General features: G+C 44.5%; 1 protein-coding gene across 1 annotated transcript in view; it reads right to left on the reverse strand.

Annotated features, from left to right (window-relative positions):
* kiaa0825 (KIAA0825 ortholog) overlaps positions 1 to 14558 on the reverse strand; it is a 124444-nt gene that overhangs the window by 94756 nt on the left and 15130 nt on the right. The window contains exons 7-14 of the mRNA XM_019894613.1: positions 9597 to 9764; positions 8166 to 8248; positions 7813 to 8064; positions 5538 to 5815; positions 4521 to 4671; positions 2243 to 2433; positions 1564 to 1770; positions 1379 to 1489 (exon numbers count right to left, since the gene is read on the reverse strand). Coding sequence (XP_019750172.1) covers positions 1379 to 1489; positions 1564 to 1770; positions 2243 to 2433; positions 4521 to 4671; positions 5538 to 5815; positions 7813 to 8064; positions 8166 to 8248; positions 9597 to 9764 — 1441 coding nt within the window. The remainder of the gene's footprint in view (positions 1 to 1378; positions 1490 to 1563; positions 1771 to 2242; positions 2434 to 4520; positions 4672 to 5537; positions 5816 to 7812; positions 8065 to 8165; positions 8249 to 9596; positions 9765 to 14558) is intronic.

Raw genomic sequence — 14558 nt, forward strand, 5'->3', positions numbered from 1 at the left:
CCACACCCACACACACACACACACACACACACACACACACACACACACACACACACACACACACAGTATGCTAGACGTGGTGGCGTTACAAAACTTCAAGCAACAGATATTTGAAACCAAACTGCGCAGCAACACGTGTAAATAGACGACATATCGATACTCACATGCATATATTCTTTATCCTCTATAAAATTAAACAACTATTAAAACTGCAATCATCGAATCACTTAAAGTAGTTGTCAAAGTCCTCTGCGTTGTGTCTGCATGACTGTTCCTAGTGGCAAAATCGCACATTCCCAATGGAGCCACAATGAATGAATCTTGATGCATAAATTGTGTCATTCTTTCCATTCTATTTAATGATGTTACTGCAATGTTATTTTTCTTTTCAAATAAAGTACAGTATGATAGCATGCACACACACACACACACACACACACACACACACACACACACACACACACACACACACACACACACACAAAAAAACATAACAGAATGTTTTGTTAGGTTCTAATGGGGAGGGTGGAAAGATTAAAGGAATTTCCATTGATTGGAGAAATAAGTGTTTTGAGTTCCGAGTGGGGTCAACGAATGACTTAAACTTGTATCTTAAGACTCCACTGTACTTTGTTTAAAGCCTGTAAGCCTGAATGGTTTATTCATGCACTTTGTGATTTTATTATTGTTTAATGTAATAATAATGACAGTGTTTTATTTTTGATTGGATTTGATTTTATGGGCTAAGTAATTTGGCCTCTGAGTCACTATGTTGTGGGTCTGGCTTCGGGCCACCACCAAGCCCCTCTGGCGCCGTCGCACGCAAAGCAAAGAGGTGGGAGCAAGGAAATAAAGGGGTCATAAAAACAAACTAATTCCCGCTTGCCAGTACATTGGAGCCCAAAGTGCGGGGGTTAGTGTGATTTGTGTGCCATCAGCACGGAATGACATCACTTCTGGCTGTGAGGGAGATTACAGGGGAGGGGGGGAGTCAAGGGTGAGGGGGTGAGTGATTGACTGCACCTTGGAGGTCACACAAGTAACTCGACACACGTGTAGGTATGATCACACGTACACAACACGGTATATGGTCGATGCCCGATATGGAAAGCCCTCATAAAGCATCAGCATGAAGCAAATCAGTGTAAGCGGCGCGGGTTGTTCTGCAGATCGCATTGTCCAATTTGTGCAGCGCAGCAGCAGGTGAAACTATGAGTATTTATATGGATGTATGCTCCTGGAACTGCCATAGAAACATTTTTTCTTTCATGGCCATCGTCAGAGGTTTACAATATTAATTCAAGAATATGTTGCGAATTTTCATAGTCGTTTGCAGTGGTGTCGAACTGCACTACATCCTACTGCGTTCAATACATACTGGATGGCTTGTTGTGTGTAGACTTTTGGTTCGAGAGCATTTAGCCAGTGTACCACAGGCCAGTCCAACTGGTGTAGCGTTGACTCCCGCGAATCATTGTCCATAAATGTTCTGAAAAGAGAGCATTCCAACATTAATTTTGAACAAGACCATTCCAATAACTAACGTTAAAGCAACCTACGAACCTATATAGCAAAGTTAGCGGTGCCGTGCCAATGACGAGGACTGTCAGGAGTTGTTCACACAAGCTATGGATCTGGTAGGGCCAGTCGGATCCTCCCGCTATTATGGTGATCGCCGAAGAAGGGTCCCGGCGGAGCAAGGCCTCGGGACTGTCACACACACTCCACATCAGCTGCTCCACAAAGAGCAGCACTGCTGTGATGTCACTTCTTGTACACGTGGAAAGGAAGCAGACAGTGAATTTAGTCACGTATGTGTAAATAGAAATGAAATAAAGGTGATGGATATAAATCAGGGGTGTCCAACTTCGGTCCTTGAGTGCCCCTATCCAGCATGTTCTAGGTGTCTCCCTCTTCCAGCCCACCGGATTCAAATGATCAGGATCATTATCAGGCTTCTCAGAACTTGCTGACCCACATGAGCGCACTCGGTACCAACTTCAGATACTTAAAAAGCTTCAAGTGGAAGATTATGATGCTCAACAGCCTAAAACGTAAATTGTACTAGAAATTATAGCCGGGTCAAAGTCATCTAGCTTCTCAAACTGCAGTCAGGGACTGAAAATTTACAGCAGTATTGCAACACTGTTTCAAGGTCAATTGGCGAAAGGAAATGTACACGCTTACTTTTGGGACACCCCATATAACACTTCTGACCATTCGGTGCTTAAAGGTACCGGACCTTATCTGCAGGTGTCTCTTATAGGATGGCTGGGCCCTGGCGTATCTTTGCACCAGCACCTGTAACGTGTCCGACAGCACCTGGCCCAGCAACTCTTTGGCCAACTGTGGCGGGAGAACAGCCCACAGATCACTACGGAGACCACACAGGAAGTAGAACCACATCTGCACCGAGAAGGAACAGCGCTCACCCTGTGGGAGGAAAAAAAAAAGAAAGGTTAAGAGATGAAGATATATTGTGAGCTGGTCACTGACAGTGGCACATAAGCAAGAAGGGATTAAAATAAGGAGAGGTGAACAAGCAAGAGAGAAAGAAGGCAGAAGGAAGGGAGAGGAGAGAGAAGGTCTCAGTTGGTCAGGCCACCTGTGCTCTGCACCTGGTTTCTTCTCCCACTGGGACTTTTGTCCAGAACTGGAGAACGCATCATGCTCACACAGTGAAAAAGGTGAAGGGAGAAATTGAAACCTTCTCAGAGAAGAATGAGATCACGGCTGCAGAGGAGACTCCTCATCTTTAGGGTCCAACAATAAGCCATTGTTCTCCGCACCGCGCCCCACACTGACATACTGTCAAAACTGCTCCACTTCCTCAGGTTAGAACCTTCTCATTTTCTTCCCACTTCACTTCATCAATCTCATGTTTTACTTCTCTCTCTCTCTCTTTTTCTCTCCCCGGAGCAAGTCATTTAGGGATCTGTGTTTGATGGGAGCGTGACTGGACTCAATGTCCGGGATTAAGCAGCTATCCCTTTGCCTGTGGACCCAAGAGAACAAATCCAGACGCCAGGATCCAAGAGAAGTTAGGAGCATATGTGAGGTTTGGAGATAGAATTATGATGTACATGTAGATGAAGAAAATTCTTTCTCTGATGAAGTTTTGCATTTTGGCTTTAGTTATCCTTTTTTTTTTGTATTCTTCAGTATTCTTCTTTACACATATGCTGTTAATTTCTATCCATCCATCCATTTTCTGATCCGCTTATCCTCACAAGAGTCACGGGGCATGTTGGAGTCGATCCCAGCTGTCTCCGTGCAGTAGGCGGGGTTGCTGCTTATATATCACATTACAAATATTCTTGCCAATCACTCATCCACGCGTCAATAACTTTTTCGACGACAACAGAAAAGAGTGTGAAAGCAAGTTGGAAAAAGGTAACGCGCAGAGGCACGAAGAGAGCCAAGGCACGGAGAGAGAAATGTGATGCATTCATCTTCACACTTGAGAAACAGGCCGTGCGCGCACATTCGCCAAAATGCAACGCGTATTGTAAGATGTGACTCCTCCACACCCACGCACGCACTCATCTGCGCAAAAATACACAGGCATGCTTGAACAAAAGCGCACACCTGCGCACAGCAGGTCTGCCCGACACCGTTGACCCGGGGAAGCAGGCGGGAACAAAGAGGCGATAGCGGCGGATAGAAGGAAAGAGGGGAGGTTTCGATTGGTTGGTTTAAGGGCATGAAGGTAGGGGAGTCACAGGGGCCCTTTTGCTACTTTTCAGACAATCCCACTGTAGACTGCAGACTTCAGACAGCTGAACCCCTGGAGCCCCTGGGGTAGCATGGAAGCCACAGATGTTCTCAGCAAGTTCATCGTAGAAGGTACGGTGAGAAAGGGGAGCTGGGTATGAACGGGAAAATAAAAAAGAAGACGCAGGAAAGCTCCAGAGGGTTCCTGAAATCCTGCAGAATCGGAGTCACATGGCAATGTACAGAAGAATGTACTTTTAGCGCTGACATGAATAAAAGTATATGGGAATCATCAAGTAAAAAAAAATAAGAAAATTAAAATTAAAGCCACATCGGGAAGAGAAAATGCCATGATGGGAATTTTTCTGTTTTGTTTCAGTGCAAGGAACTTCAAGTTCGGTATCAAATATTTTACCATTTTATCAAGCTTATTTGTAGCATCTTTTCAAATAGAAAGTTGTCCAATTTGGAATCTTCTGTACAAGCATTTACGAGTTTAACTTTTCAGATTAGCACATCGCACAGTGAGACTTGAGCTTTTTATTTATTATTATTTTTGTAGTATTCTTGAACAGTGGTTCACCTCTAGAAATATTGGAACGTCTAGCAGTCAACCTTGATATAAAATTGGGAAACGCATGCTAAACAGCAGGCATCGGTAAACACAAAAGGAAGAACAATGAGCACAAAAAATCAAATTGAGTCCATCAATTGTTTTCCATTTTGCATTCACATTAAACAAAACAAATAATAGGCTATCATAAAAAAATAAAATAAAATCTTGAGTTCAGTTCACCATACTTTACCTCATAAAAGGGCTTGGGGTCAGCCCAGTGGTGGCTCTCCGCATCCTGAAGCACACACGTGGAACAAACCTGGATACAATAGCTGCTCAGTTGATCTTTTAAGGCCTCGACGGCTTGCTGGTACTTCTGGACAGGCAGCAGACCAAGATGCCTGGGCAGAAAGGAGGGCAAGACACTCCTGGAAACCGCAGCACTTGAGTGGTCACAAAAACACACGTGATTGATTGTAAAAGTTCAGTCTGACATATTGTCTCCTTTAAATCTGCCTGCCTTGATACTTTCCAGGAAGAGGTGAGAGTTTCACAGGGGGTGCAGGAAGCTTGGAGACGGAGGAGTGATTGGTGAGGAGAGGAATAGTACTTTACGACCCAGAAGGGAAACAGGCCAACTGTCGGTGGAGGGGTGGATAGGGACAGAGGTGAAAAAACAGAAGCGCGGAGGGCAACCGTGATGCCTTTGGAGGGATACGCGGAGGGCAGAGGTTAAGGGGGTATTATGGGGCATAAAAACTCACCAGATGTAGACAGAATATGGGTGTCATTACCACTTGTCAGTCATTTTCATTTTCTTTCAAACTCCGCACCTTTAGTTTCAATCTTAACTGTATGGTCTTGTTTTCTAACTCCCCTGCGGTAGATTATTTACAAGAAACTGCTTTGATTTGAGGGGGAAAAAAAAAATCATGATATTCATCTCAGATTGGGATTTTTTTTTTTTTGTTTGTTTGTTTTTTAGTGCGGTCCTAGAAATGCTCACATCAGAGAATTCACAAGCTAAGAATGACGGAATGTTTTCTTAATTAATACCAAGTACATTATGTCCTCAAAAAATGGCTCGGAGAATTTAATTACTTAGCTGTGCAGTACACCAGGTATTTTTTTTAAATACTCACACACACACACACACACACGCACGCACGCACGCACGCACGCACGCACGCACGCACGCACACGCACACACACACACACACACACACACACACACACACACACACACACACACACAACTTTTACTTACACTTTGGCTAAAGTAGAGGTTGAGTCCTTCAGCCGTGCATTGTAGCGTTCCAATCGTTGGAGTACGTAAATGCAAGTGGCCAACAGTACAGGCAGGTTCCTCAGTGGTAGAGAGGACGGGACTTCCAGGGCTCTCTGCTCTAAGCGGCCCAGCACGCGTAACGCTCCCTGGCTACACGCCTCCACAAAGCTGGATCGAACCTCCAGCAGAGAGCTGTCCCGGCAGGCAGCTGCCAGAGGTAGTAAGGCATCCAGCTCCTCAACCAGTGGAACACAAAACTGAGGAGAAAGAGAAGGCAAAGACACAATTATGCCAAAATGAATGGAACAAGGAGAAAGCGACAAAGAAAAAGGCGCATTTATATTACAGGGCGAGATTCGGGTGTATTTAAAAGCGCTTTCCAAACACATCTTCACTACCTTCCTGAAGGACACTTGAGTGAAGAGATCGAACCTCGAACGCACATATTTAAGGATGTGACACTCGACTTCTTCAGGCTGGCATTACAAAACACTTAAGTGCATGCAAAAAAAAAAATAAAATGTGGAGGAACATATTATTTAGCCCTTATTCATTCAGGTTTACAGTATATTACTGAAATGGAGCAAACACTCCTCAATAAAAATTAAAGTAGTAATGCCACGAAGGAAAAATGTCACTTTACTCCACTATGTTTCATTGAGATGAATCAACATGAATCAGTCATTAATGTACAACATAAAAATCTATAAAGTTTCAGCCACAGTAAATAGGTCTTGTATCAGGAAAAGGTAATGGCATGATTGAGGAAATGGTTACAGCGTTGTTATGGTTGACACAATGCTATTCCTTTAGCACCGGGATTAGGGTGAAACAATTCTGCTGGGGTATTAGCATTAGTTTGAATGCTGCAGTCCTGTGGCGCTAACTACCTATGCCAAATGAAGGCACATTTCCGTTCTTTTTTTTTTTAAACTATTGCGCAGTACTCTCTTTTATTGCAGGGAATTAAATATTACCTAATGTGCTTCCTATTGCCTTTGGCAAGCAAATTCCAGGGAGCCACGGTTTAAAAAGGAAGTCAAGACAAGACAGATTATGAATAGCTGCCTGTTCTAAAGAAGCCCAAAGTCTGTAGAGAAAAGCGAGCCCCAGTAAGAAGCAACTTTGCTTCTTTGGAGAGTGTGTGTGTGTGTATGTATCTGATATCAGAAGCTCACGCTCTTAACTCATGCTGAGACAAAACTGCAGCTCTGCTTCCTTTTGGATTTGGACATGCTCGTGCTTTCCGTGTAGTCCGGCGGCTTGACGCTTGCAGATATTTGTCGAGCCGATCTGCCTGGTCATTGGCAGATAAACTATGTGTCGGGGTTGTATTATCACGTCTGTTTTTATTTAGTCGTAATTGTGAGGGTCTTTTTGTTTCTTGGCTTCCTAAGTTCATTTTTTCCCTCCAGTTAATGCTGTGCTCTTTTCTCGCGACTTTTATTTTCACCACCTTTGCTGAGATTCTCAGGTGTTACTTTTGTTCTATTGTTTTCTTCCAGCTTTGCCGTGATTTTTTTTTTCTTTGTTGATACTTTCTTGCCTCAGTTGTCAAACTATTCAATAAATATCTTTCCTTTTTCGAAACCTAAATCGTGCTTTGGCGTCCTTTTTGCATCCTTGTCCAAGGTAACATGAATGTTCTTATCATTCCAATCTTGAAGGTCATTCACATGAAAAAAGACACTTAAGGTTTGAGCCTTTAAATGTTTAACTATTAACTATTCACGGTTATTTAGTCATGTTCTTGGATAGCAATATATACTGTTTATACAGAATATATCATTGCTACCAGGCTGGTCTGAGCTGCCTGTCTGTGGTTTGAATGCAAAGGCATGCTCGTATAACCTTTCTGCTGAAATGGTCTAATCTTTAAAACGTTGACCTACGTGTAATTATGTTGTACAGGTCCGAGACACAGGCAAATTTTGACACTCGTAAGCAATGAGAGCCACAAATACTGTCAAGAGGTGTGAATAAACGCAACAGTCAAGGGCTGGACATGAAAATGTGAGCTGAATACAAGTTAAGTAAAGCCCAAAGAAATATAATGTGCTATAAAGGAATTCATTGGCTAACAGCAAACAATTTGGGTCCCATTTTCGTGAATAGCACAAGTCTAAGACAAAGCATAGTCTAACTGGACCTTGCAGTACCTGATTTATCAATGGAAAAGTGTCGATAGAGAGTAGAGTGTGATGTGCTGAGGCAACAGAGGCAGTGGAAAAGCGTATCCAATTTTGAGGTGTACCTTAGCTACCACGGTAGGAGAGTCTCTCTCTGGGTAGGCATCAAATTTGTTCTGAGTAACATTCATGTCGCCATCATTGATGCTCCTATGTCCACTTAAATTTTCCATCAGGAGGGAGTAGTGACCCGAAGAATGGAGGGCTTCCTCCTGCTGAAGACTTTTAGTACAAACATCATCCAGCACCACTTTGACACAGTGAGCCATATGAGGAACCAGCCCACTAAAGGCCGACCGCCAATCAAAGTCCAGAACCTTCAAAACAGCAAAACAGACAAATCTTTCATCTTCCTCCTTCGGAATAGTTCTAATAATGAGAACCTTTTTAGGTTCTTCGAAGGGAAAAAATAACTCACCTGCGACGTGTGAAAAGTTGGTGTTGTAAATGTCTTGCCTAATCTCGCCATGTCTGACTCCTCTTTACCCTTTTTCAAGATGCCTACACAAAAAAAAAATAAATAAATGACAGAGAGATAAATCGATAGTTGTCAGAGTCCATATGATGCCAAGAATATGTCACTGGAGAACCAAATGTCGCATTTAAAGAAGGCTGTGTGCTGTCAGACTGCTACACTGTGTATGGAATTGTGTACTGCATGATCCTTATGACTTATTCCCACGGTGTATCTTGAAAGCAACTGCATATTCTGTAATTTCCAATGCTCCACTGTTGGCCCACTAGTCAAAATGAGACGTGGTAACCAGAGAGTATCGGTGAATAGCTCAAAGGAGGGGGCAAGAAACAGGTGGTAGAGGCTAATGGTGATGCCGCTACAAGCCTAATTTTCTGGGTTTAGAATTCAACCCAGATGGCATAAACTACAGTCTGGAAGGGGTAATTCCGGGAGGAGATGTTATGTGAATGTGTGTGTGAGTATGTGTGTGTGTGTGTGTGTGTGGGGGGGGGGGGGGGCATGAGACAAGAGTACAAGATGTTGGGCTGGGTTGCAATTAAAAAGCATGCACATCAAGGCCAGAGTATCCTAATCAGTAGGCGAAGAGTGAGACCCCAGGCGAGGCAATTTAGGCGAACACGAGTGCATGAAATAGAAGAAGGAGGAAGCAGCCAGCACATCACTTTTTGACCTTTAAGCCCGTTTAATGAATTTCTGGTAATTAAGCCATTTGATTGCCTGGAATTAATGACTTGGATAACTGGCCTTTAAAGGCTGTTTACTTCTCAGTAAATTGAGCCTTTCTGCAAGTCTTGTTTTTATAAATGTAACCTTTATGGAAATTATGGCGTGCACCGGAAAGCTCTCCGTTATTTCTATGCTCTGAGAGTTCGACTGAGAAAGGATAATAAAGGGGAAACTCCAAGCTAAAATAAATTAATTCTAGACAGCCGGAATGGCACTCGGTAGATCCCAGACCTCTGCCAAGGCTGATGAATAAAGCCGGCAGACCCCTTCCTTCAAGTTTAATGTCAATAATAGGGAAAGTCATTTTAAACTTTTCGGCTTTAAATAAAAAAGTCTTATGGTGGAATAGGCCTAAATCACATTTCGATAGCGTTCCACTCAAGTCCCGTAGGTGTCAATAAGGTAAATTCTAAACTCGTCGCAATAAGGCTAACAGATGAGGAAGACATTTTGGAATTTCTGGATGGAGACTTTTATGACTACATTCTTTGGAAACTGTAGGATTAACTTCTGAATTAAAAAAAAAACAAAAAAAAACTAAAATTGGCATCAAATATAACGCATATATCCTTTGGCAATATGCAGACGTATATTGAAGCATGCATACGAGTAGCACTTATTATCATAAATGATATGGCACATTACCTTTTACGCAGGGAGCCTCGCCTGTACAATTAATGAAGGTCATGTTGGTGACCATCTCTTTGACGTTGCTCTCATAGGCCAGCAGTGTGCAAGCCAGCTGGGTTAAGGCCCTCAGCTGGTGGGAGGTCAAACTGAAGCTTCTACTTTTCACGGGAACCTCCATTGGCGCTGCGGAGAGAACCAAGTGTCTGTGGATGTTCAACTGACACAGATACAGAGAAGTTGAGAGCCGCGCTAAAGTTTACAGTTCAGTAAAGAATAAACAGCTTCATGAAAGTAGGTTTCTGACATGCGCTCATCAGACAACACCCACAACCCGCAGTCTTGCCTAGCACGACACCTCTTATAAATATCGACCCATTCATGTTTTCCCAATGCACCGCATAAACAAAGAGACAGTGACGATATGCAAAACTCGGCACCCCCTACAAGTCACACTTGCACATCCAACTCTCTTGGTACAAAAATTTTTTTTTCCCCCTAACCCGACAATGACCCCTTTGGCAAATATGGATTTCCCATTTTGGAGGCTGCCAAACACATCACCCGGGGGATGTTCCGCATTAAGCGGGAGAATGGGTGGCGGGGAGATGTGTTGCCATACTCCCAGACACATGCACAAACACTTTGTGTTTGCCTAAATGAGCTCCATTGCAAAGGCATCTGGGACTGGATGAGCTCAGCATTAGCCTTGACTCTCAAAGTCGTGATGATTGAGAAGAGGGACGGGGGGGCGTCATTGTAACATCGTAGCCCCTGGATCCTAATGCAATTTTGCCATATTGTTAACTAAAATCTGACAATATGACAACACACTGTCCCCGGGGGTTCGTCTCATAATCACGTTTGAGGTTTGACCCGCTCGTGATGTCTGCGTGATTATGAGATTATGTTTGGGAGGGTTCTGAGGGTTTGGGGGCACCCTGTGTTTATGTGCATGTAAAGCTGGTCATTTTGAATAACTTAATTTAGAGCGGACACTTTGGCACACATTTGCACATGTCACTCTTGGATTATAATTGCCATACTGGAACCAGACAGTGGCCACCATGGGGAAAAAAAAGCCTGACCTCAAGTTCATTGGTGTTTGCAACTGTAAGGGTACACATCTATTTATGTGCATGTGTGTGTGCAGGCATGTACAAAATTGCGTGTGAATACTGGAATGATTATTTGGTGTGCAGCCGCATTGGTGTGTATGTGCAACTCAAAACTGCACGAGTCTGCTGCTTGCCAACTCTTCTGTAATGGGGTCCGGTGGGACAATGTGCGCATGCTGCATGTGCACACGCGTGACCTGGCTGACACCCACGTGCTTGCCTTTGCCTCACCACCTCGCACATTCACGCACGCAACAGCAATCATGTCTATTTGTGAAGACACCAACGCATCACCTCGGAGCGTCGGTAAAAACAATCCAAAACGGATGAGGCAGGGACACGTCGCAGACCGAGTGGCTGGGTTCTCGGAAATGACTTCCCTGGCCTGACCACTAATCAGAGCGTAGCGTCCTTTTAACCACCACTTCATCCAACGCCGGTCATCACCTTTTCATGGTTTGGTTCCCAGCTTTCAAGCACCCTCCCTGAGCAACACACATAATACTCCACTTGGCCATGACCTTGATGTTTAACAGGGCCCCTTTCCGCACCTCTCTACCGGCTACCCATGCTGTATCAGTATTTATTGTTGTCTGCCCAGTCAAATAGCCCTATAGCCATAGCTGTCTGGTACACTGCCATCTAAACCTCATTATACCTTTGTCACAACAGTGAGGGCAAATGGAAGCTCTCAAAGCAGCGTGATGGAGAGGGTGTGCTTAAAAGCACCCAGGTGTATCATACAGCATTGTGAGTAGCGTGTCCCAGGGAGCAAAATGACTCAGGGCAGAGCAGGCAGAAGGGTTCAGCCAAAGGTCAGTGTAGCAAGAATCAATGAGGGACGGCTGTTACTGAAAGCAGGCAAAAAAAAAAAAGATGTTTAAATAAGAGAGATGTGATGATGTTATTCCAGATAAAAATCAATGTTACCCCATATTATTCTATATATCACAACACAAGCTGACATATAATAGTTCAGTATGTGCGCGTGTGTGTTTGTGTGTTTGTGTGTGTCCGGTCTCAGTTTGTAGCTTTTAACGGCGACAACAATGAAACACAAACAGAACAAACAAACAAACAAACTGAGCAGGTATTTTTGGCGAGCCATCAGTCTTTTACCCGTCTGCCTCTCCTGTGGGTTCCACCGCTAGCTCCATAGCACACACGCGCGCACACACACACACACACACACACACACACACACACACACACACACACACAAATTTTGCATCATACAAATAATGCACACACAAACTCTTGACTGGCAGTGCGCAGAGACAGAAGGGAGAGAGTGGGGAGAGAGGGAAACAGAAAGTGAGGGAAGGAGAGAAGCGAGGAAACAGGGAATTCCCTGAGCAGTTGTTATTGATTCCGGTGTTTACGGGCGAATAGTTTAATGCCGTTTACAAAACAGAGCAGATGCAACCAGTGAGCAAAAAGGTAAACAATTGCTGTGTGGCGGGCTGCCAAATCCCCAGACTGATGTATTAAACTCACGATGAAGAGCATTTCCCCTTTGGCTGCACTTATTGCCACTTCATTTCCTCTTAGCTCACAACACACTCTCTTTCTTGGAGTCTCTCTCCTTCCCTGCATCTCTCTTTTCTCTCATACGCTCCCATTTATCTGAGGGGGGTAAAGGAGGCTAGTACGCTTTTTTGCCATCTGGCTATTTTCTGTCCTCCTCCGACCCAGGAGGCCCAGTTCTTCCTAACACAGCCATTAGTAAGGGAATTGCATGTGTCTGACATGGCCGAAAACCAATTATGAGACACTTTTCTACCAAATGATACCCAAGTCTTTGGGGAATGGGCAATCATGCAATAATTTGGCCACTGATTTAATTTCTCTCCAGCATAGCATGTCACCCTCGCTTCCCCATTTTTGCTCTCTCTCTCTTTCTGCCTGTTGGATGTGTAAATAGGACCACGGGGACTTTGGTCTGACCCCTTCTCACCACAGTGCCCACTAGCTTTATTGGGCAAATGGGCGTGTGATGCCTGCACTTTACAGGTGATTTCTGGCGCACGTTTAGCCACAGTGTAATGCAATGAGGTAGAAGAAGCTCAAAAGGCCAGTGAATTTTATGCCATCATGCATAGTAAAAGGTCAAGGTGCATTACGTATCACGTAAATTGCTTCCCAGATTCCAGCTGGACTGTACCCAAGCAAAGAGTAAAGTGGATGAATTGATATGACAAGAAAAAAATGACAGCGTATTTGATTGAGTCACCGAAATGAAGTCCGACCTTCCAAGTCAAACGCCATAATTGGGAATCAAACATCAAGTGTAAAATAAACAACCAAATCAATTTTGGTCTGTCTGTGACTACTCTGTCTGAAACACTATCATGCAGAAACCTCTATACACCCCGTAGGTGCAATGCCCTACTCTGAGGACAATACCAAAAGGTAAGCAGACCTGCACTTAGTTTTGTTGTATTGGTTGCCCCTGTGAAGTAGCGGACGCACTGGGTGGGTCGAGGGGGGTATCTTTTCATTTGTCTGGTAATATGTCCATGCTGTTCTAGTTGGGATCTCTCCCGAGGCAGCCTTTCTGACATGAACCATATTGGGAGGCTAAAACTGGCTACAGTACCCGTCTTTGGCTTCTCGCACCTTTGTTTTGTCCTTCTGAGTAGCCAGCCTTGCGCAATCATATCACAGGGTGTCAAGCGGAGTATTACTGTCTGTGCCTTGGGTGCACCTGTGAATGAATGTGTGTGCGTGCGTGCGTGCGTGCATGCGTGCGTGCGTGCGTGCGTGTGTTAACACACCTATGAGCCACAGTGGGTTGGCCCGCGAGGCCCTGTGACAGCTGGGGTCCCTTTTTGTCAGTTTCGGCCCACTGCTCTCTCAGACAGCCTTATTATGGGAGGCGTCCTGCTGCGATTCCCAAATATGGACGCTGACATATGCACACACACAATAAACACGGCAACCCAAGCCCCGGTGGTCCGTCCTTGGGGCTCTGGCCACCTAGGGCGCAGCAGGGAGCTACCTGCCCTTCACAGAAGCGTGTTGTTGAAATCCTTGATATCTATATTAAGTTGTGCGAAGAAAAGGTGGAAATGGGTTGGAGTGACAGGGGAATAAGAATGTGAATGACATGTACTTTTTTATCACGTCTGTCCTTGTTTCTCTTTGTGGTGTGATGGGATTGTCAATTTCTCCTCCTACTCTACTTGACCCAGGCAACCTGCACGCCCAACGCAGAGGATTTGCACACTCTGGCTACAGGAACATTTCATTAATATCTAGTTGTTTCGTGCCCTCGCTTGCATTATTTTCAAGTCTTCTGTGAACCAGATAGACTCCTTATCACAACGTGCGGGCGACTCTCGATAAGCTAGTCATTTTTGTCATTGCTCTCTCAATAGAAGGTGACAGGAAAGTGCTCATATCCTTGAGCATTTTCAAAAGCGACGCACAAAGGCTCATTGTGATCAGGTGGAGAGCAAAAATAAATAGCAGCCATAATACAGATCCCCACAGGTTGGGAAAGGTACTTTTCTTTGAGTTCACTCAACTTACTGAAACCAGCCTTGTTGTACTCTACCAAGATAGACAAACATCAATACACCGAAAGCACAACGCATACATGCTCAGGTGTATGTAGAAATTGCTCAGAACCCCACCACCGCTGCCCCGCCACCCTTTTCCTCGCCCATAATTACATGGCAGGATGCGATTGCACGTCCCCGGCTGACAGTGTGTATAAACTCAGGCGGAGATATGATCTAGTGAGGAGCTGCTCTTATTAAATATTAACAAACGCCATTCCCAAGTAGCCTCAATCCCCACAAGCACCTCCACTGCCAGGCAGCGAGTCAGCCGAGCTTCCTCACGTCACTACACAACC

Source organism: Hippocampus comes, unplaced genomic scaffold (assembly GCF_001891065.2).
Source record: "Hippocampus comes isolate QL1 unplaced genomic scaffold, H_comes_QL1_v1.1 scaffold195, whole genome shotgun sequence".
NCBI lineage: Eukaryota > Metazoa > Chordata > Actinopteri > Syngnathiformes > Syngnathidae > Hippocampus > Hippocampus comes.